This window comes from Maniola hyperantus, chromosome 7 (assembly GCF_902806685.2).
Source record: "Maniola hyperantus chromosome 7, iAphHyp1.2, whole genome shotgun sequence".
Classification (NCBI taxonomy): Eukaryota; Metazoa; Arthropoda; class Insecta; order Lepidoptera; family Nymphalidae; genus Maniola; species Maniola hyperantus.
Window position 1 is genome coordinate 5,319,837 of NC_048542.1, and position 23,956 is coordinate 5,343,792.

The following is a 23,956-nucleotide window of genomic DNA, read 5'->3' on the forward strand; positions in this document are numbered from 1 at the left end:
TGTCTTAACCACTAGGCTACTACAGCTATTTTATTTTATTTTATTTATTTTTATTTTTCATGTATCGAAATTGTAGTTACATAGTACTTAGTAATAAACTAAATTACATTGGCATTGCTTATCTCTTCACAGAGATTTCTTCCAGATTTTCATTCAAGGTTGTGAGTAAGGCGTAAGTATTAAAAAGTGGAATCGGTCTTACGGTACTAGAATAATTATAAAATGAATACAAGAATCCTTAGTTAATATATTTTAAAAGGAAAAGATGTAATAATTTCCCAGATTTATTATTATCCTACAAGATAACGCCAACGACAACTAAAACTCACTGAAAATTTTACAACGTAGGCACTACAAGTTACAGTATAGGTACTACAAATGACACTCAAAAACGTTAGTAAAAAGTGTTTGGCGATCGTCTGCCTTTTGGTGAACTCGGTCGTGGAGCGCGGGAAAATCTTGTATCTGTACCAGTTTTCTCTTGTGTTGGATTATTACATCTGTAAATAAATGATCCATACTTAATATTACAAATCCGAAAGTGTGTCTGTCTGTCCGTTAGCTTTTACGGTCCATCTGTTAAACAGTTTTTTAACGAAAATTGGTTCAGTGATAGATAGCTTGCTTCCTAGTGGAGTATAGGCTTCTTTTTTCCCGGAAATAAGAGTAGGGATCTAAACCCATGTGGACGAAGTCGCGATTATTAATAATTGGTACAGAGATAGCTTGCATCCTGGACAACAGCACACACTGACTGGCTGACTGGAGCTGGTGCACAGGCTACCTTTTATCCTGCAAGATTAAAGAAATCAGAAATTACAAAGTTACGGACGAAACTAAGCTTCTGTGTGTACGACCGCTTTAAAAAATAACCAACAAATAATAATAATTAAACCTACCTGTGTTCTTGAATATGTGCCTTCGGTCCGGCGCTACTCGTCCTAGAGCTGATGTTGCGAATAGTCGGCTTATCTTTGGAAGTCGTACTAAAAATAATATCAAGATAAATAACTAGTGTAATAACCATTGAATTATTATGTACTCTACATATACTCTATAGTCTATATCCTCGGAAAGAAGTTAGTATGGCGTTCTCTCTGTTACGTAATCCCATACAAATGACAGACAAAAATCTCAGTGAGCGTTAACCATTTTGAGGCACCAACCAATCGAAAACATGTTTTGAAAACATTCAAAAATCAATTCATAAATGTTTTCAAAAAACATTCGAAATTCAATTCGAAAATGTTTTCAAAAACATGTTATACGCCTTAGTACCTAGGTAGGGACAACCTGGTGCACTCGTGCAAAGGACCGCTCACAGCAGATTTAGTTTGGTCGGTCCATCGCATGGGCGACCTCCACCTTGCCCTGCACGACAAGACGCTCGATGGAGTCACTCACGCCGGGAGACGTGTCCGAAGATTTTTAATATGCGACTCGTCGTTGTTTAATGCCGAGAAATAAATACATTAGCTATAAGTAATCGAGTAAGTACCTTGGTATGTTGTTGAACTTGCCGGATCTCTCTGCGTTTATAGTTTCACGGAATCTTCTTTGGAACTGAAAATAGTAATAGGTAATAAAAGTAAGTAGGTATATACAAAAGTGCAAAATTCAACTAAAAATTGAAGTAGTTGAGTACGCGTCACGAATATTGATAAAGTTTTGTGCTGGATAGGTGCGCTGGGATTTGAAATTGAAAGCGCTACGGATAATTTCAACTTACCTACGAGCTGCGCTGTTTTAATATTCCTGGCGAAGCGATGCGATGACAATATTGCACATATTTTGATATATCCCGACTAATATTATAAAGGCGAAAGTTTGTATGTGTGTGTGTGTATGTTTGTTAGTCCTTCACGCAAAAACTACTGGACGGATTTAGCTGAAATTTAGAATGGAGATAGATTATACCCTGTATTAACACATAGGCTACTTTTTATCCCGGAAAATCAAAGAGTTCCCGCAGGATTTTGAAAATCCACGCGGACGAAGTCGCAGGCATCAGCTAGTTTTGATATAAAAATTCTGTCTTCTTACGAGTAGAATCGAACCCAAGACTGCTTTCAAAGCAATAGATTGTGCCAGTAGTGATTACTTTCTGACTAAAACTTGTACAGGTAATAGGTATTCTTAAAAAAGTAGGGTAAAACTTATTGGCCGGCTGCGCTGAGACACGGTAATGTTCATTATCGTGGCTGAGATGTAGGTAGGTACTTACCTATAATGATTTCTTCAATTCTTTCTTTGTGGGGGGTCTGCGTTATAGACAAAACCCTGCATGCAACAACTCGTTTCTAGACCCACCCAGTGGTTTGATGTCATTCAGTCGATTTCTTTTATACCTCCCTGGCGCAGTGGTCTTATAAATGGGAGGTTCCGGGTTCGATTCCCGGCAGGGACAGTTTGGGAATTTTTAATTTCTAAATTGTCTTTGATCTGGTTTAGTGGGAGGCTACGGCCGTGTCAAGTTACCATCCTACCAGCAAATCCGTGCCGCCAAGCGATTTAGCGTTCCGATGCCATGTAAAAACAGGTGAGTGTAATAAAAACCGCCACACCTCTTCCAAGTTAGCCAGCTACCATTTTAGACTGCATTATCACTTACCATCAAGTGAGATCACAATCAAGGGTTAACTTCCCCTTTTTAGGAGCTTACCTTAATGCTGTTCAGCATATCTCCCTGTGTGGCGAGCGGTCGTTCGTCAGAGCGCACGGACGGAGCCCTGCGGTCAGGTGGCGCGTCCCGCCGAGCGCCCAGTGACGCCGCGCCGATGGACCCGTGCCTTGGTGCAGTTGCTAAAGGAAAAATTGAACATCGCCTGACCTGTTATAGCTATTATACAGGCCTACTGTTTAACTGAGATGGACCCTGAGGTAGCTGGGTGGGACAAAAGGGGATGAAGGCAACTTAACTGTTACGCTTCCGCACCATGCAGCTACCTCTGGGGCCGTCTTAGTTAAATGGTAGGTGGATACATAGTTGTCACGACGTTAAAAAGACTGACTATCAAGTGCTTTTACCGTGAAGTAGGACTGCGCTTTTTCCTGCGTAAACTTTGCTAATGTGGCTCATAAATTAGCCACATTTAAGGATTAAATTATTATGAAAACAATCATCAACAAAACATACTTTTATTTTCTAACTAGATTCTAAATCACATTATTAAAACAAATAATTTAAATATTGCAAATTTAAACCTTCTCATTCTCTTCTCTTCTCATTCTGAGAAGAAACCCATGTCCAGGCTAGTGATGGGTTGACATGATGATGATGTTGATGATGATGATGGTGATGATAATGATGATGAAACTGCATGATGAAAATTTTTAAAAAGGTATGTAAAATGAACTAAATTTTTACTCTAATAATTATTTACATAAAAATAATGTAGTAAAACAACTAAATTAAAAGTTAATAATTATATTATTAACTTTTTGTTTGAATCTGTGAGACTCTAAGGAGGACTCTATTATTTTAATAACAGATAATTTCTTCGTATCCCTCACTAGGTATACTACTGGCTTTTTACATTATCATCTAAATTTTAGACAATTTCTTATATATAAAGAGACAAAGTATCTTTTTAGATTCTAGAAAGATACTTTGTCTCTTTATATATAAGAAATTGTATTAAATATTATACATTATGGTCCATCTGGGAAGTATATATTAAGAATTCATACCAATGCATATTTGGCATTCCTTTCAACACCAATTATTTTTGTGAAATGAAAAAATAGTTAAAGAAATATAATTATCATGCTATAACAAATTCATTTCATCTACATTAATATTATAACGAGATAAAGTTTGTATCAGCTGAAGGAGCAGAACTAATGATCCAATTCTGAAAATCTGCTCACTGATAGCTACATATCCCTGAGTACTATAAATCATGTGAAGAAAGTCATAGGAAACTGCTAGTTTTATCATTAAGAGCTCACTTAGATCTATATAGCATGACTATATTGACTAGCTACATATTATTAATGTCTAATGGGATGACTTTAATATTCTTTCATTTTGTTTAACTTATACATGAAACCAGTGAGGTAATTCACTTTAAATTAATTTAATTTAAACTTTAATTTAAATTAATGAAAATATTCTTAATATAAACAATAAATTTAAGTGGTCTTCATTTGTGCTTGTTTATTTTCTTCATTTGCATCCTTTTTGCTTTCTATTTCCTTAAGATTAGACTTGTACAATTGCCTCCTCAGTTCCGTTGGCCCAGCAAACATAGCAGGAGTGGTCTTAGTTTCTGGCAAATACACTTCATACGTTCTAAAATATTTGAGTATGTTTTCAACATCATCCACTTTTAACTTATATTCGAACGCAATTTTCTCGGCCGTTACCTCCTCAGGATTGATTTGATGAGAGGAAATATAATCTATTGCATGTCGCAAAGTGGTTCTACCGTATGGAACTTTTTCAGGTTCTTTCAGTCCAAAGTCAAAATCCGGTACAGCCTTGCGATCTTGGGGAAGTGGTCGGTCCGAGCTTTTGTCCTGCTTTTCCTTCGTCACGTCGTCTTCTGGCCGACCGTGTGAGGTTACATAAACATCTTTTAACCTTTCGTCAAGTTCTGTATCTTTTTTAGACAGTTTCACATCTATGTCGGGATCGACTTCTCGTACCCTCTTCAACTCCTCAACCGTAGATGGATAGCTTGGCGCTACAGTTGGTTTTTCTTTCGATATAATCCGGTGAGCTCGATTTTCAATGTTAAAACTCTTTATCGGTCGCAACGCTTTTGACACTAACCCACCCATCTTAGGTGACCGTAGTTATTACTAAGATTTTCTAAATCACTTCGAATACATCTTGGTAATATATAAAAACATAATAATTATTATTTTAATTTTTATGCCGTTTATTTATATTTTGTGAGGTTATTTTGTAATAGACAGCTTTTTGACATTTCACAATGAGAAATGACAATAAGTTTGACATTTAGTGTTGACAGTTCCAAATTCAAAATTTGATGTAATCCGTGAAAAGAACGCATTGCGCTGTGCGCACTGTAAGGCCAAGAACACACAACTTACAACACGGATGAAATAATATTTAAAATATTTATACTTTTTTATACTTATATTTTTTTTTTAATATGCAAAAGTAAATATTAATTTAATCATATTTCCTGCCGGTTCTGCAATTTATGTTATGTATTTAAAAATTATTTAGAAATTTCTTTGAATTGTAGGTAAAAAAAAAACACTATCATAAAACTACTCGGGCTAACGGTGACTAAACACGTGAGTAAAGCCGGGAGAGAGACATGTACTAATTATTATAAAAATTATTAATTCGTAAAATAAAATGTATCCTATTTTGGGAAATAGACAAAAATACTAACACTTTAGACTGGACAGCTCTTCCATGAGATTTGTTTTTGAAACACGTTTTTTGAAGATTTCAACCGGTGGAGGAGTATTTGTAGCCCGAGATTGTTCATTCACCATTTTGATGACAGGTGGACTTGGACTTCTACCAAGGCGACGTCGTTGTTGAGGTTGAGTTGAACTTTTGGGAACTATTGACAATTTTTTTTAATAATCGATGCAATATCATAAATGCAAATATGCCTACTACTATCATAATTAATCCGGAAGTGTGTCTGTCTTTTACCTTTTCACAGATTATCCGCTCAACCGGTTTTAACGAAATTCGATACAGAGATAGGTAAGTGGTAACCCGAAACAGACATAGGCTATTTTAATCCTAGAAAATGAATGTGTGCCACGAGATTTAAAAAATCTAAATCTATGCGGACGAAGTTGCGGGCAACATGTATTTGTAAATAATATTCTAATTATTACGGCAGAATATATTTGTAACATGCAACGTGACATAATATTATGCGTGTTGCGCTTAATTCTGTGATGACGATAAGTTACGTTGGCTTCTTCTTCTTCTTCTTTGTCGTATCACTCTTGGCAGAGCGGTCGTGGTCATCACGAAGCAACGTCTTTGCGGGCAGATGTTATATGCCTCACGAGCATTCGCCATTTCTCCCTGCTGGCCGACAGCCTGGTACACTCGTGCAAAGGACCGCCCACAGCAGACTTAATTACGTTGGCTGGCGTGTTTCAAATGTACCACAATTGCTGTGCAGAGTACCTGTACTAAATGTTGAAGATAATAGCTTTGTAGCGTTGCCAGGGATTGGACGCTCATTGAAAGCATTAGTTGTCCCTCCGCGAAAAGTGTATTGTGGTTTGACTATAATCGCAGAATCCAATTTTCTTGCTCTTTGATCATTAGATACAGTTGTTCTTTTATTAAAATACAAATTTTTTCTTTGATCATGATATAACGTTGCTCTTTGATCGTTATGCAAAGTACTCTGCATTAAAATATTCTGTAAGGGAAATCAAATCAAAATAATTTAGCTACCTATTATGACATATAAAGTCTTAGCGCACTAGTTGTGCAAGTCCAAGAACGGTAGAAACAGTGCCTCGTTACGCATGGTTAATAATTACTTTGGTGTATTAAGTCAAGTTACATGAACTTTATAACAGAACGCCTTAGTTACCTTAGCATCTTCTAATGTCTTTGCGACCGGAGTCTGACTTGTATGAAATATGGGGACATGAAAATATCCATTGAGATTTCTATCATTGGGTTCCTAAAAGAATATAATATCTTTGAGAATAAAAATATCAGAAAATACACTCATTGATTTAAGCTGTTTATACATTCGAATTTCCGTGCTGTTTTACGGAATTAGTTCTAGACAATGGTCGCAATACACGCGGTTCTCCTGAGCCACATCCACGTCGTGATGTGACTGCTGCACTTGAGTCTCGTGGTTTTCTAAAAATAAATATTTTTATTAATAGGTATATTAAATACCTAAAATATCACTTATCAACCAAGCTACATTATTAAGTAGGTAAATGTTAATATTTAATACCCTTTGATAAGATTTTTTTGTTCAGTGCTCATGTTCTCTTTCCATCCAAATAATTGTACTTTTTCAGTTGGTTTGATTCTAAAAGTAAATAATTGTACACAAACTTAGTATTTACTTTACTCTAATCACGATTGTGTTATTTTTATATAATTAACTAAGTAGGTACCCTTTGATAAGAATTTTTTGTATAGCACTCATCTTCTCCTTCCGTCCAAACTCTGGTTTGTCGATCGTCTTACAAGAAGCTGCCTCAAAAATATATCATATTTTAATATTCGATGCCAAATAAAATGAATCAAGTAAATATACTAAACATATAACTAACCCAATCTAATATAATACAAAATTTATAGAAACAGCATTTATTTGGAGCAATTTTTGCACAATACACTGCCAAGATCCATAGTTTATCATAACAAGTTTTAAGGCAAGGTTTACAACAAAGGTATTTTTTCCATAGAGGTATATTTATTTCACTTTCCCGACTATTATACTCTTCAGCGGTTATACTACATTTTTTTATGACACAACATTTCATCGGAATAATTGGCGCTGTAGGTTGAACTGTTAAATCGCATGCCGTAATAAAAATTTCTTCATCATTTTCGAAACTCTCTGGATACAAATAAAAAAACACCGTTAAATATTCTCCGTTATTACATATCTTAAGTGAGTTTTAAAATAACATTGTTTTATATTTGATGTTGGCAGTGCATTACACAAATAACTTATAATAGCATGCTCAAAAAGTGGTAAGTGCTTTAATACATAACATATAAACATAACATTGTCTGAACTAGCTATAAGAATATATTAAGAATCATAAACCCTGTACCTTCTCTTACTTTTGATGCTTGAGGGCGTGCTGGTGGAGATATATCTGATCTACCTTGTCTCTGAATTGGTGGTGGTGGGGATTGTGATTTGCTGAAAATTTTTGGCCTATGCTTGCGTGTTTTCTCAACAATAGAGTAGATTCCAAACTCATGTGTTGGTAATATATCGACATCGTGGTTATTGCGTCTCCTGCCACAAACTTTGCAAATTTTAATGGATTTTAAACACTAAAGTTGCTTTTTCATATCTTCGGTTAACAAGTCATCATTTGTTTACCTACCTATATAAATTTCCTTGTTTAATTAACCACGGTTCCAACTCCTCCAGCCATCCCTACAATATTTAAATAATATGTTATCTCAAAGAAGAAACCTGAATATAACTTACAAAATATAGCTACTTTCTTTACCTGCTGTTGAGCAATAACTGACCCAGGTCTACATATTCTCATCCACGCTATAGCCTCATGGGCAGTCATACGATAGTGTTTTATTAAATAACAACCAATGAGCGAACCAGTGCGACCTAAACCTGCCTAAACAAAAATTTCATAAAAATCGATACAAAAATAATATGGTAAACACAGTGGCGGATTTGCCCTTAGGCACAATAGGCCCGCGCCTAGAGCGGCCACATATTAGGGGCGGCCGCTCTGCAATGCATCGTATTAATACTTATAACTAACTTGAACTTATATAAATAATCAATAAGTTCAAGAAAAATCAGGAATAGAAAGTGCGTAAGCAACCAATAAAAGGACAATAGATCATTGTTTTTACGTGAACGAAACAATAGGTCAAGGATCGAGAAAGGCAAAAGCGTAAACACTTACAACCCATATTCACAAATGTTACTATGAGGTCTCATGTTGCGTTCGAACGCACATGGTACAGAAAACCTATTCATAAACAACAGGAGGGACGGACGACACCACCAAAACGAGACCATAAAACTTTACGCGATACATTTTGGCAAAACAATACAGATAGGGTATAGGGTCGGGTATAGGGTGTATGTCCGAGTGTTTGTGTGATTCAAATAATTTGTTTAAAAATCGCGATTAATAAAGTAAATCCTTGAGAAAACATATAAAGAGCGATCACTACAAAACTTATACCTACGTGAAATAAAAAAAAAAGATTATTACGGTGCCGATGAATTTTAAAGATGCTAATGGATGCTATAGATTTTTTAGGGTTCCGTAGCCAAATAGCAAAAAACGGAACCCTGATAAATGTATAATGTCATGTCTGTCTGTCTGTCTGTATGTCCGTCTGTATGTCACAGCCACTTTTTTCCGAAACTATAAGAGCTATACTTTTGAAACTTGGTAAGTAGATGTATTCTGTGAACCGCATTAAGATTTTCACACAAAAATAGAAAAAAAAAACAATAAATTTTGGGGCTCCCCATACTTAGAACTGAAACTCAAAAAAATTTTTTTTTCATCAAACCTATACGTGTGGTGGAGTATCTATGGATAGGTCTTCAAAAATGATATTGAGGTTTCTAATGTCATTTTTTTTCTAAACTGAATAGTTTGTGCGAGAGACACTTCCAAAGTGGTAAAATGTGTGTCTCCCCCCCTGTAACTTCTAGAATAAGAGAATGATAAAACTAAAAAAAATATATGATGTACATTACCATGCAAACTTCCACCGAAAATTGGTTTGAACCAGATCTAGTCAGTAGTTTCTGATTTATCGTGCAAAATGTCGATAAAATACGATTGCAGTACGGAACCCCCAGTGCGCGAGTCTGTTTCGCACTTGGCCGATTTTTTAAAGATATTGTTATGAATCTACTTTTGTCCTTATTAAATGCAGATCTTTTGACAGTTACCAGTAGAGGACATCCAGTGTCTCCTATTTTATTAGTTACTAGTGACTTTAAAATTTTATTCATTGGGGAGTTGAAAAAACATTAAGAAAAAATATTAATTATTCAGTACATATTATTATGTGATTTGAAAAATATACGACTATTAAGTTGAATTCCGAATTTCCGAATGTTCATGAATTGGTCCGGGTACCCTAATGACAATCTTAGTTTTGGGTTTTAAACGATGTTGGACACCATCTGGTAGTCACTCGAGTCTTCACTCTCGCGTATCCAAACTAAGTTGACCAATCCCTTAGCAGAGTCCACAGAGTACATTATATATACTGGAAGACTGATCACTATATATACTGACTGATACATTACCATATATACTGACTGATCTATCAGCGCACAGCTCAAACTACTGGAAGGATCGGGCTGAAATTTGGAATGCAGATAGCTATTATTACGTAGGCATCCGCTAAGAAAGGATTTTTGAAAATTTAACCCCTAAGGGGGTGAAACAGGGGTTTGAAATTCGTGTGGTCCACGCGGATGAAGTCGCGAGCATAAGTTAGTCTTTAATATGATGAGGGCTGGGAAAGGGGCGGCTCTGGCCTGGGGCCTAGAGCGGCCAAGACTGCAAATCCGCCTCTGGGTAAACATCATATCCTAATGAACAAAAATGATTTATCTACTGATAATATTCTGCTACTAAAAATAAAATTGATAACCTTGCAATGAACAGCAATTGCACCATCACATTCTTCACTAATTTGTAAAAATTTTAGTAATATGTGTCGTGGCGGACATGAACCATCAGGAAAAAATAAATTATAATGTGTTATTCCTGCGTTGATAAACCTAAAGAATAAAATTTGCTTAAAAAGTTTTCAAAGGTGTTCTAAAAATAATAGAATAGATATCTCAAATTACTCTTGAGTAATTTGAGATACCGATTCTAGTCTTGAGCCTTGGCTCAAGCTATATAACTATTATTATTAGGTTTTACTTACACATTTCCGTCGTAAAGTTTTTTGTTAAGTCTTATGACGATTTTCACGTTATTCTCTATGAAATAATCTATATACATTTCAGGAGGATGATATAGAGATACACAGTAATCCACAGGTCCAATAAATGCTAAAAATTTATCTATATTTACAGTAAAATATACCAGATACCTAAAGTTAGCTATCAAAGTTCATTGGCAACTCACCAGGTACCATCCAGTTTAGATCACCACCTTGTATTTTGTCCAATCTATCATATTCTATATAGTCGAAATCTTGAAAATTGAAAAAGTTTAAATCATGGGCCTTAGAAAAACCTTGAAGGCAATCCATTAAAGAAATTGTGTAAGTTGAGTCACCTTGGGTTGCGTCTTGAAATGGCCTTAGATTTATAAACGTTATTGATTAATTATCTAGAGATCGTATTAAACAAATAATTTTAATACCAATTTTAGAAATTTTAACTACCTACCTGTAACTTTGTCCGTGAACAAGAAGAGGCTTTAAAGCATCTTTTGGCTGAAAACTCAAATATAATATTCCATAACATCCCAGAAGAAAAGCAGCATTTGCTTTTTTCTTAGGGTCTATAGAAGTATAATGCACTATATACTGCTTATTTAAATAAAATTTCAATTTTTCATTTAAAATTTTACAATATTTATACACGCATCCTAAATTCAAAGGTCCAAAGTCAGAATAATAGTTTTCATAAATTAAATTATCATCTATAGAAAAATAATGTGTATCATCTGTGTTTTTAAGAGTTTTTCCTGGTCTTACTGTAGCAAAATATAGTACGTTTTTTATATATTCAGTCATAAATAGAATATCTGAGCTACGAGACATAGTTTGGTTCACTTAATAATGTTTTGGTATGATTATAAACCGATACCACATTTCACTGTCTATGCAAAACTAACAATGAACCACGATTTGCATATTTACTAAAAAAAGATTTCATTGCATAAAACAGTTTAAAGGTAAATAACTAATTTCATTGTATATGGCTTTTTCTAAAAATAAAGTTGTACAAAAAAGACGTTGACATTTTTCTATTGATTTCATAGTAGTACATGGAAGTTCTTTGATTGATTTATTTATATTTTTTTATAAATCACCCGTCGGGTGATAGGTATTGCAAGTGGCCTGCTCTGATTAAACCTTTTTTCACGCAAATTGTTTTAATTACCGTAATGTAATAACCCTGTTTGCACGTTAAGCCGAAGGAAGCTGCTCGTTATTATATAGAGAACTTTGAATTATTATCGGGTAAAGAATAGTAATAAGTATTTATACCTTATGTAAAAAGTTGAAATGTGTATGAATTATGAAGGCATGCATGAAGGCCTCCCCGTGTCATTAATAATTTAAAAAATACCAAGTAATATAGTTTTAACTTTTAACATAGTTGTAGTACATGATGATTGGATGATTGGAAGAGCGTTCTTACGAAATGAATTTTTGTAACATTTTAAATAAAAAATATTACTTATTTTAATATAGCTGATCAACTATGATCGCCTCGTGAGGATGCGGCTTATTGGAAATTCATCATAGAGAGTCTTAGAGTCACCATAGAGTCATATGACCAAGGATTGTATTTCTCACTGAAATTGACACAATATACGAGTACGCTGGAAGAAGTGTGCCATAAAAAAAGACCATTATTTTTTTGTTAATTCAAAGCGCCCCACCGAGCGTACTGGGAAATAAATTTGACACGTTGAGTCACATGCATGAACCTATATTGGACATTCGTGGTCACATGATCTTCGTGTTGACACAATGTTAGTAGGTTAACCGCGTTTATGGCGTCTGTTGTAAAATACTTTATAGTCTCATAATTATTGTATCTACCTACCTACCTAATTTAAAAAAATGTTTTTTTGCATTTTAGAGTTCCGTTCCTCAAAAGGAAAAAGGAATCCTTATAGGATCACTTCGTTGTCTGTTTGTCTATCTGTCTGTCTGTCAAGAAACATATAGGGTAGGTACTTCCCGTTAACCTAGAATCATGAAATTTGGGAGGTAGGTAGGTCTTAAAGCACATGTAAAGAAAAAATTCCGAAAACCGTGAATTTATGGTTACATATAAAAATTAAAATTAATTAAGAAATAATCAGTATTTTCAACTTTCAAAGTAATATTACTGTACCAAGTGGGGTATCATATAAAAGTACTTTACCTGTAGGTACATTCTAAAACAGATTTTTATTTTATTTTTATGTATTAATAGTTTTTTATTTATCGTGCAAAATATCAAAAAATATGGCTAGTATCGAATCCTCTGTGCGCGTCTGACTCGCACTCGGCCGGTTTTTTACTATTTTTAAAGCATAATAAATGAATTCAATTCAATTCAATTCCCAATTATCGGCTTTTAGGTGTGCGAACTGGGCACAGAGTGTTTCGCCAGTGTCACGTATGGAGAAGGCACGAAGGATAAAATAAATGAAAATAGACGTTATTTTAAAAACGTCTGACATTAATTTTGTGCCAATCTTCCCATGAGAGTTGCATATTATTATTTTGTGACAATAATAGGTAATATGCAACTTTCATGTTAGGTAATGAGGTGCTCATTAGTCATCACTAATAATAATATAATAATATGCTTACAGTACGACAAGGCTCTCTTGGCACTTGAATGACATTGACAGGGGGGTGCTGTTGGTGAACAAAAGGCTTAGAATATGCAAACAAGAACAAAGGGGACACTTGACAGCAAAGTTCGTTAGCTCCGATTTTCGCCACGCGCCAAGATAGTCTTGTTGCACTGTAGTTCCAAGTACGCTCACATGATGACTGCATCACACTGCTATTGCCAAAATGGAGAAAATTACGTTGCTTCAAAAACAGGGTTGGCAACCGTAGGTCCAGCGTACTTCTGTTGTAGCTCAGTAGAGGTAAAGGTAATGCAATGTACAGGCAATGAAATTAGATCTGTGCAATGAAATGAGCTTTACTCTATGGAAATGAAAGATCGCCTTTATGTCAAGCTTTTCTAAAACATAAACATGGCAACCCTAGTCTTTTTCCGGTGCGCAAGGTAAAGTGCCAGAGTTTGTTGTTGAATTTTTCATAATCAATTGAAATTTCTGTGATCTTTTTACTTTTAGTGCTACCGTATATTCTGCTAATTCAATTATGAGTGCTATAATGCGTTTCTGTCCATATTTCAGGGTTACAATCTATTATAAACCATGGCCGAAGTTGAAGTGTGAGTATTGTTTTGTATGATTAATATAACTGAAAGTTTATTTTAAACTAAATTTTTAGTATAATCTCGCATAAGTATATGCATTTGCCCAGTCTCGGACTATAAAACACTAAAAGTTAGTGGTAAATTTGGAATCATAAACATAACCTAAAACGGTTTTCACTCGTGTTTTATTGGCCGAACCTATTTAGGGCTAAAATTAAATACTAGTGTCTATAGTATGTCGCTTATATTTTTATGAAAGATGTTACCAATATCCGAATTTTGTCAAAAAGTAACGTAAGATGTACCTATTATTTGGAAGTGTGAACTGTGAGCCCTGGGCATAATCCTGTGACCTTTTTGAATCCATGCTTGCACTGCTCTCAAAGCTATATTCTGTACTTTGGTAATGGTTATTTATTTATAGGTTCATTTTAATTTCAGTGAGGTACCAAACAACCCCGTTCTTAGCGGAGGTGCAATGGACGTGAACACAGCGCTCCAAGAAGTTCTGAAGACTGCACTCATTCACGGTGGACTTGTACATGGTCTACACGAAGCAGCAAAGGCTCTTGATAAGTATGTTAAACACTAACAAATTATAATTACGAATGTGTGTCTGTCTGTCTGTCTGCCTGCTTGCTTGCTTGCTTTTCACGGCCCATCCGTGTAACCGATTTTGACGAATTTTGGTTCAGAGATAGCTTGCATCCTGGACAGAAGGACAGGCTACTTTTTATCCCGGAAATCAAAGAGTTCCCACGGAAATTTTAAAAATCATAACTCATGCAGACAGTCGCGGGCATCTCCTAGTAATGAATACTTAATTGATATAAGAAAATCTTCATTGCAATTTTATCATAATACTGCTATGAGTATCTTTTTTTTTACCAGTGTTTGACTGTTTCTAATGTTAACTTATCTATTTTTTTATGTTAGGTAGTAGCAGGCATTACTTTGCAGAAGTAATACACAAAAAAACAAGCATAATCACTTTAATGTACCAAAACAGATAAATGTGTGTACAATTTACATTGTATATGCACTGTCCACATTCCTACCACTGTGTATCTGTGTGCTTTTCCTGCCTATTAAGTAGGGGTGAGGCAGGTGACGGGTGGTGCATATTGCATGGTTCATGTGGTACCAAACAGATTTGTCTGTTTTAGCAGGTTATAACAAATTAAGCATGTTCTCTTGTGTATCTATTTTGTTATGTTATAGAAAGATTATTAATTAATGGATTTAAATTTTAAAGTAATGGCTACCAACCAAACAATTACCTAATGTATGCAGTATGCACCTATTGAATATAATAGAGAGATTTTGTTATTTCAGTGCATTGGTATATTGTGCTTAAATATAATGTAAAGATATAAGCTTGTGTCAAATCTGTTTAAAATATCAAGTTGACACTGATGACCTGGCACATGTTGGAACAAAGAAATGTGTAGGCTATAGAACTACAGTAACATTCACTCTCCATGTTTCTGTTTTAGTTGCATGGTGAGTGGAAATATCTGCCTCAGCCTGTACTGGGGTGGATATACTCTATAGCCCACAATAATGCATACACATAGTACCACATTTCTTGTTGCGTCAAGATTGTGGCCTCCCAAGTGTGCTACAAAAAACTAGATGTACTAAATATCTTGTGTACTATGATAGGTAGAGAGATGAAATTTTCCATGAAAGGAATTCAAGAACCAAATTACAACGGTGTTTTCTCCACTGAATTGAGATTGGCAGAATTATTGCGGACTACAAAATCGTAGTACAAAGAGCCATAGAGAAAAAAGAGGACAAGTATTTTTATTCGCGCTATAACAATAAAAATTTCAAGATAGCCGCCATGAAAATTAAAATGTGTTATTTCTTAAACGATTGAATAAAACCAACATAAAACGTGGTCAAAACTTTAAAACATATCTATAAATTCGAATATCTAACTATTATATTCTTGCAGGAGACAAGCTGTGCTTTGCGTATTGGCTGAAAACTGTGATGAGGCTGCATACAAAAAGTTAGTGCAGGCCCTTTGCAACGAGCATCAAATCCCCCTCGTTAAGGTAATAGAAAATAAAATAGAAATTAAATTTATTTAAAACATAGAATCTCACCTTATTACTTGTGCTGTGTGGCTATATTGTCCTCATTTTTGTATTACTTTGATGTATGATATCACCCAACATGATCAATAATCATAATTTTTTGACATATTGCAACCTGTTTAGCAAAAATGTTATGATGGAGCTTGGTGTGCAAGGTTTAGGTGATAATATACAATCTATATATATAAAAGGAAAAGGTGACTGACTGACTGACTGATCTATACACGCACAGCTCAAACTACCGGACGGATCACGCTGAAATTCGGCATGCAGATAGCTATTATAATGTAGGCGTCCGCTAAGAAAGGATTTTTCAAAATTCAACCCCAAAAGGGGTAAAATAGGGGTTTGAAGTTTGTATGAAAGTCTGTCAGTTTTGAAGTGTCGATAAAGAAGTTTTGTAGTTAATATTTTTGCAATTAGCAGTATGACATATTTTATTAAGCTTATGTTAAAATCTCATAGTTAAAAATCAAACCTAAGGGTGTAAAATAGGAGTTTAAAATTTGTGTAGTCCACGCGGACGAAGTCGCGGGCATAAGCTAGTTTATTATAATTTTATAGTTGGTGCAAAACAAGTAGTCCAATCTGAAGTTGCAACATGATGACAGTTCAGAGACTTAGGATTAAATACACTAGCCTGACTGTAGTCTGTGTTTCAACAATGCACCTCCTGTTCAGATTAGACTGCTTGTTTTGTGCCTAACTGCTCCGCACGAGCCTCCCTGTCTACATGGCAGGGTCGGCCAAAGGAGCAAATATTGAAATGTGTGCCCCTATGGTGACTCACATCATGATGAGTCAACTTTCCTAGCACCCAGACATTTATATTATGGTACCTGACTGACTAACCTGACTTCAAAATGTACACATTAGGCTGTATTTTTCTTTTTATGTATATTCAAGTAAAAGTATCACCAGTCATGCCTGCTGGCTCGTTACTGTTAAAGTTAGAGATGCATGCCCAACCTCCCGAATAAGAGGCAGACGTAATGACTAGGCTATCAAAGTAACTTCAAAAATAGTCTACATACTATTTAGTATGGGGCTGAATAAAAATGCAGCAAATTGAGTCTTGATTTTTCAAGTCCCTTCAAAATATTTGCCTATTGATATGAAATAGTAATATGAAACACTGACCAGTGTGTTTGTTACAGGTTGATAACAACAAGAAACTTGGCGAATGGGCTGGCTTATGTAAAATTGACAAGGATGGTAAGGCAAGAAAGATTGTTGGGTGTTCATGCGTAGTTATTAAAGTAAGTATTTTTTTAACGGCTGCAATTAATAAAATGTCTATAGTTTACTTAGTAAGTGGTTTGTCAAAAATTGTACGGTATTTTTGACACTAACAATGTCACTAAGTTATTTATCGTTAATTTCGGGCCTTGTAATATTATTAAATTAACACAATGTTATGTATCTACTACACTTGTAAATATGTATATTTAAAGCAGCAGCATTAGTGATCAATAGCACTGCACTCACAGGCAGAGTAGAGTAGAGTGGGAAGCTTTTTGGGATTATTTTACTGCATTATGCGCTATGCACGAACGCTAACAACTTGTTTATAGGTTGTTTGTGTACATAACCGGCGCTACAGTGACCTGTGTGACCCTATGGTGTCGTGCCATTTGCACAGACAACTTTCCTATCACTCGAACAAGATTTTTATTCTGAGAATATTTTCTTTTCATGTTTTATTGGAACTACTACTGTTTTGTAAAAACTTAATAATAACGGGTCAATTTTTTTTATACGGGTGTCGTGGAACTCCCAGTCAGGAGCATAGCTGTTCTCGGTCTCGTTCACTCATAAGTCATTAGCAATAATCACCAGCCACGTGTGTCGCGTGAAGATTCACTTCCCGATGACAAACTTCTGTACAGAAGCTTCACTTCAAAAACTAATTCCCTGAGACTCTTGCTTTGCTAACTTTTGTTTTTTGTCTACAGGACTTTGGTGAGGAGACACCAGCGCTGGATGTGCTCAAAGACTACTTGAAGTCTTCAAGCTAATCTTTAGGTGTAATGTCTTAAATAAAAAACCCAAAAAAATCATTTGTTGTTTTATTGTTTAATATACATAATATAGTGATAGATAATACACAAGCTAAATAAGTTACTGCTATGGTCCGTAATATAATTATTAAACTAAAATATAAGTTAAAACAGAGGCCTTACTATGCCCACATCCACCAAAGTGAATAATCATATTAGGGAACCAAATGTGGCTATTTTGTTGTGGTTCAACAAAAATGGGTTTCATGGTAAAACTGAACTGGGTTCCACGATAAATACTATGACTTTGAATTATCGGTAATTCGACCCAGTTGCTTGAGTCGAGCCGTGGTCGCGACGGGACTGCAGTGCTGCAAGAGATTAAGATCAAGCTATGAATGAGCGAGCTTCGGTACGACGTCCTGACTCTTGAGTGTATTTTAGCCGGACATGAGTATGACAGGCTCGTGAAGTTCCAGGGAAAAGAAATAGAACGCGGGTAGTTCGATACTGCCAATGACAGGTCAAACTTCATCTTCCCCCTGCAGCACTGCAGTGCAGTCCACAGAGGATATTGCATTGGTATAATAATTAATGTGCCGTCTCGACGTGAGCACGGCTCGTGCAACTCTGAAATCAGAGTTCAGACTACAATATTCTCTTCGCTTTGGTGGAAACATCCTGCCAGCTGCGCCTCATCTCTGCTTTGGAAGGTTCCGGGCCTCATGTAGGTATTTAGAATTATTATAAAAACTAAAAGAGCATCCTGATTCCTGGTACAAAAGAGCTTGTCTTTTTTTTGGAGATATTCTTGAAATGTGTTCACACACACAGTTTAGAAAACTGGTCGCAGATTTCTTTATGTTTTGGCCATTGTTGCACCTGGCATTCTCTGTAAAATTTATAAAACGCTGTATCTTTTGCGTTAGGTACCTCAAATATGTCTATATTCTATAACTAGCTTATGCTCGCGACTTCGTCCGCGTGGACTACATAAATTTCAAACCTCTATTTCACTCCCTTAGGGGTTGAATTTTCAAAAATCCTTTCTTAGCGGATATCTACGTTATAATAGCTATCTGCATGCAAATTTCAGCCCAATCCGTCCAGTAGTTTGAGCTGTGCGTTGATAGATCAGTCAGTCAGTCACCTTTTCCTTTTATATATTTAGATAAACTTTTAATTTGAAAAAGGCGGTAAATTAATTTGATTCATAGCTTTTAAGTTATTTTTTTATTTTTTTGACTTCTTAGCTTTTTGATCATCGACCAAAACAATGTTGCCATTTGAAAATAAATTGTAATGGATGATGTGTGTTAAGTTGTAGAAATGGTCAATTAATAGTCAAGTGCCTATAAGAAAAGGAAGTTTATTGACTCAAAATTAATTAGAAATGTAGAAATTACCTGCCACAATACCATTCCGTCTTGCATCTCGAACATTTTTTGCTAGCCTTATCACCGCATTTAGCGCATTTCGCGCCACCACTGTCGAGCGCTAGAGCAGCATCGCTAGTATAAGATTCTAGAAGCTTCTTTGCCATATTTCTTGACGCTTCTGAGCCATCCAGATGGAAATGTTCTAGTTGATCTTTTGCTAATGATTTTGTTCTTTTATGCACTTCTTTCAAGTATGCTTGTTTTATCTATGGAATAAAGTTATTTTAGGAATGAAGTACAGAAGTAGGTATATTAATTTTGAAACATATAAAAATGTGAGGCATTATAAATATACCTGAGGTACGATTTCGATGAGCGTGCATCCTGGATTTTTAACTCCATTAGTGCGATTGTGAACGCTGGAATAATCGCCCACAGCAAGTTGGCATAGGAACATCTTGAGATCACCCAACGGTGGGATTTGATCCAGAACCGTATCTGCTATCTTCGCTTGGAGCTGGCAAGATCATGTAATTTTTTAACAAAAACATTGTTACCTACCTAGTTAATTATTATTAGGAACAGTAGGATCGATCATTTTAAGCACCTATAGAGTATTATGCTGTCCGTCGTCAAAGAATGTAGGTATCTAGGTTCATTCACGATTGCGTACTTATTTACGATAGTTCATCACTGAGAATGCCAATGTAAACGCTTTTTAAGACGGTGGGTTGAGGTGGAAATATTATGCTCTAAGAGTCTAGATTGATGTAAAAATGTGCAAACTTGGGTTGAATGGGGTACGGCGAGATCATAAAAGTTCTGAGCATCACTCAGATAAAGTGGTCCGAGACTCACAGGAGGCGCCCTTAGGAGGACGTTGCCCCCCGACCTCTCAAATTATTTCTTCGAGCCCTAGGGCTGAGCCCCCGGTGGAGCTTCGTGCTCGTCACCTCCCCGGTGACGCTGTAGCGGCCAGTAGGGCCTACGCAGCATAGTCAATCCGAAAAAACACAAATTCTCAGATGAAATAATATCTACCTACTTAAAATTAATTACCTACATGCTCTGAACTGCATTGTGCAGTTTTGACTTTCGTGACTAGAGTTAAAGTAGGTAGTTCAACTTATATTTTGCAATTTAGTATGGATGGAAAAGGAGGGACAAGGGGGATTTTATCATCTCCTTCCCATCCATATTGAATCAAATGATTTGTTTACATATTTAGTCTAGCTGCGTAGGTACTTTTGCTAGCCAGGTACCATGATAATTACCGAGCAGAATGCTGATCGACGGCACTCGTCAATAGTATAATGATGGGGTAGACGTGGTTCCAGAAGCAACTGCCGAAGGCACAGCCAAAGTTGCGCTTCGCTGCGGTGTAGTTGGGTATTATCCTCAGCAGATGGCTTCGACCAACGACCAACTGATAGATTGCAATACTTGATTAATAGTTTTATTTTTTATATTAGTAAAAGTGAAAGAGGATAAATTAAAAATAAGATATTCTATAAGAGTAACAATAAAACATCGAATTGGCTTACAGTTGAATATTTGAAGTTCTCCTTTATCATCAATTCGTCTCCATGGTTCTAATTGTATAAGATGACACAGAATAGAAGGCACGTCATATGTCTTATACAAATTACTTGATATTGATGCACCCACTCCAACTACCTCCATATGTTCGGCTAAATACCTAGAAAACCACAAAATGTGTCACACAAAAAAAGTACTCCAACTTTGTTTATAACTGGTCCTCTTAAACCCAACATAAGGTAAGTAAAATGACCTAAATTTCATAACATAGCTGAGGGTAGTGTAGCTATTACTTGATATCTGCTTACCGGACGATAGAGATGCACCTCATGCTGACATCAAATTGCAGGTCCGTTTTTTGACGCTCTAATTCTTCGGTCGCTGTTTCACAGTCCAGCACCTTGACTGATAATGGTTTTAAATAACCATTGCTAAAATTATGGAACATTGAATGTTCATATTACATGGGTGGAATTTCTGATAATCCTTTTCTAATGGAGAATCTATAAAGTTCCTATAGAACTAGTGATTTGAGCTCTACATAGATAATGTCATTCAGAAAATTAGTGTTTGAAAAATATAGCGCCTTGAAGTTGAATATCAAGTAGGAGAACTCTCCACGTAACTTGTCTAGTGAACAATGAAATATACGCCATGAATGTTGAAAATTCACTGTAGGTGGTTTTAAGACTCATCTTAAGTCAATATCATACACTTGTAAGTGTCTTGATTTTAAAGTCTGCGCGTATCCCAGTTCGTCTTGTACACTCTTGAGTTGACCAGTAATAGTAAATACATTTGTACAAGCTTATTGGCACGTTTATACAACAGTCTTCGTGCTAAATAATTACTAAATCTTACTTGATAAGCGCGACAAGGGCAGTCAGCTGATCGACAGCGTAATGGAGCAGATCAATGACCACTTCGCTGATGCACTGGGCACCATCTTCATGAAATAACACGGTTTCGAGTAGCCCCACGGCCGCCGCTTCATGATACAACTGAGAAAACAATTTTTTATGCTTTAAACTGAGACTCAGATTGGAAAATTGCTGAACCGTGATGTGAGATGTGACAGAAGGCGATTAGAGTTAGGTAGCTATACATTTATCCAGTGTGTCCGTTAGCTCATAGTGTTTCACAGGTCTACTGCTATACCTACTGATATCTTGCCTAAATTTGACACGGACAGAGCATGCTTCTGGCTGGAATCGGATATTAGACCGGATTTTCAAAAACTTAAATCCACGATGTCGCGGCTGGGCATCAGCTAGTTTTATGTAAAGGAGTGTAGAACAGCGTGTCTCAATGCGATCTATTGCGTGATTCGATTGATCGACCATCGCAGCAGTGAGCATTATGGTAGATACGTCATTCATGACTTTACAGTTTTACACAAGGAAATAGTATGACATTTTATTGTTAAGTTTCTTATATTATATAAAAAATGCTTACCACCATATAAATTCCAAAAGTATTAGCGGGTGCTGGTTCCAATTTCATAATTTGCGGGTAGATTTTCAAACGCCATACTTGAATACATATTGCTTCATGAACTAAAATAGATAACTGAAAAAAAATAACATTACTATGTAAGCATGTCGATGGACAACCTTATTAACTAATAGTTTATTAGATGAATTAATTTACCTTTCCATACGAGATTAAGGTTTCCTTAGTCAACTCTTCCTGCATAGATGACGCTTCTAAAACCGCTTGCTGATTTAATTTCTGTAGCCGGATATGCCAATCAATCCACCTAAAAGCAAAATATTAAGATATAACTACCTATTTCCTACCTAGTAGTTCTATATATTCATAAATTTTGAGAAAGGACTCGCCATATGGATCAACTGATATGTCAAAAGCACGTTGAATTGATTTACCGTACAAAATTGTACTTTTCACATGACAGTTGCCACATTGGCGAGTCTTTTCTCAAAATAATTTACGCACTATATTCGGCTCGAAGGACCAAATTATGTTAACAAATAGGTTGTCTTAACCTCAAAGAGTTTTAAGTAATTTTTAAGATTTTCATTGTGATCGAAAATATACGACACACAGATACGTCTTCAAAAGGTTTATTTTGGACAATTCTATTTGTCATTAACTCTTAAATTATGAATTATTGAATAAATATTAAACATACGCTTGATTGCCGATTGACTCTATGCGCCAAGGTTCCATAGTCTGAATGTACATATCTAATTCTCCGACGTCTAGCGCAGCAAGCGGGACATCTTTTCCCCCCATTTTATTTCAAGATTATAAAATAATGATTAATAAGTATTAGTTAAATGGTATTAAAATGAATGTTTTCGTACGTCTAAAACTTTCGATTTATTTAATTTGTTGTTATGGAAACCAGAATTGTCAAATAATGAAAAGTGGAAAAATGTATATTGTACAATTTTTTTTTTTTTTTAACTATTTTTTTTGTTTATAATTAATATTTTTAGAAAATGAACATACAAAAAACAAAAATACCAAACTTATTCTAGAACATAAAAATTACAAATCGAAAATATCATCTAAACCACCGCAGCGATGCAGGGTGCCCAGAACGCTGGCAGCGTTACCTCGTTGAATGGCCAGACTAATATGCTGACCGAGGTAACTGCCAGCCCTCCGGTCCCCCGTGGATTCCGCGAGACGGGATGAAAGGTCCTTAAAAAAGGATCTAGCATCCTCGCCCCACGAACCCATGGTCTCCACCCCAAAAGGCACAAATATGAAACTATTTTCTATATTCTCATATTTGCGCCTCTTGGCCCTTTCTGCCTTAGTAGCCGCCGCTCCGGCCGCCACGGAGGTCGCCTGTACGTGTGACAGCGCCAGTGTATCCACACACGTGGCATCCCACACAAGCGACCTACCTTGCTTCCACGGGACAAGAGTCATACCATCTGGTCTCTTGCCATCGCTACGTGCCAAACCATTTGGTTCCAATACAGCAGGCACATTAGCCGTGACAAGAGACCTACGTATGACTCCGTTCAAATTATTTTTTAATCTGGCTTTTAAATTCTATACGTAGTAGTACTTCCAAGTTCTTTGAATTCTAATCACCATCTGACAAAAGGACAGATCTGTGGAATGTCTGTGAACAAAAG

At 35.9% G+C, this 23,956-nt stretch overlaps 4 protein-coding genes across 5 annotated transcripts; 1 reads left to right on the forward strand and 3 right to left on the reverse strand.

Moving 5' to 3' along the window:
- Positions 1–273: 273 nt before the first annotated feature.
- On the reverse strand, positions 274–10,667 carry LOC117983973 (uncharacterized). Its single transcript, XM_069499882.1, has 14 exons — positions 10,610–10,667; positions 8,182–8,303; positions 8,053–8,105; positions 7,771–7,961; positions 7,102–7,180; positions 6,936–7,013; positions 6,718–6,835; positions 6,555–6,647; positions 6,137–6,377; positions 5,373–5,549; positions 2,663–2,802; positions 1,499–1,563; positions 900–986; positions 274–500 (listed from the first exon to the last, which is right to left on the reverse strand). Exons 1-14 carry the CDS (start codon positions 10,611–10,613, stop codon positions 395–397), a joined length of 1,554 nt encoding a protein of 517 aa, XP_069355983.1. The 5' UTR covers positions 10,614–10,667; the 3' UTR covers positions 274–394.
- LOC117983980 (protein NDUFAF4 homolog) lies at positions 3,123–4,952 on the reverse strand. Its single transcript, XM_034970623.2, has one exon. It carries the CDS (start codon positions 4,783–4,785, stop codon positions 4,135–4,137), a length of 651 nt encoding a protein of 216 aa, XP_034826514.1. The 5' UTR covers positions 4,786–4,952; the 3' UTR covers positions 3,123–4,134.
- Positions 10,668–13,618: 2,951 nt separating the features above from the next.
- On the forward strand, positions 13,619–17,982 carry RpS12 (ribosomal protein S12). Its single transcript, XM_034970339.2, has 6 exons — positions 13,619–13,658; positions 13,792–13,829; positions 14,256–14,390; positions 15,778–15,880; positions 17,080–17,181; positions 17,878–17,982. The coding sequence occupies exons 2-6, from the start codon at positions 13,813–13,815 to the stop codon at positions 17,938–17,940; spliced, it is 420 nt and encodes a 139-aa protein (XP_034826230.1). The 5' UTR covers positions 13,619–13,658; positions 13,792–13,812; the 3' UTR covers positions 17,941–17,982.
- Positions 17,976–23,887, reverse strand: Zmynd10 (zinc finger MYND-type containing 10). 2 transcript variants are annotated; one of them, XM_069499896.1, is made up of 10 exons: positions 23,720–23,887; positions 22,491–22,599; positions 22,296–22,409; positions 21,702–21,841; positions 21,149–21,271; positions 20,846–21,000; positions 20,576–20,727; positions 19,657–19,818; positions 19,329–19,567; positions 17,976–18,814 (listed from the first exon to the last, which is right to left on the reverse strand). In XM_069499896.1, the coding sequence occupies exons 2-10, from the start codon at positions 22,533–22,535 to the stop codon at positions 18,745–18,747; spliced, it is 1,200 nt and encodes a 399-aa protein (XP_069355997.1). In that variant the 5' UTR covers positions 22,536–22,599; positions 23,720–23,887; the 3' UTR covers positions 17,976–18,744. The 2 variants fall into 2 exon arrangements, with proteins under 2 accessions (XP_069355997.1, XP_034825990.1); XM_034970099.2 differs by lacking the exon at positions 23,720–23,887 and adding an exon at positions 22,993–23,105.
- Between the last annotated feature and the right edge of the window lie 69 nt (positions 23,888–23,956).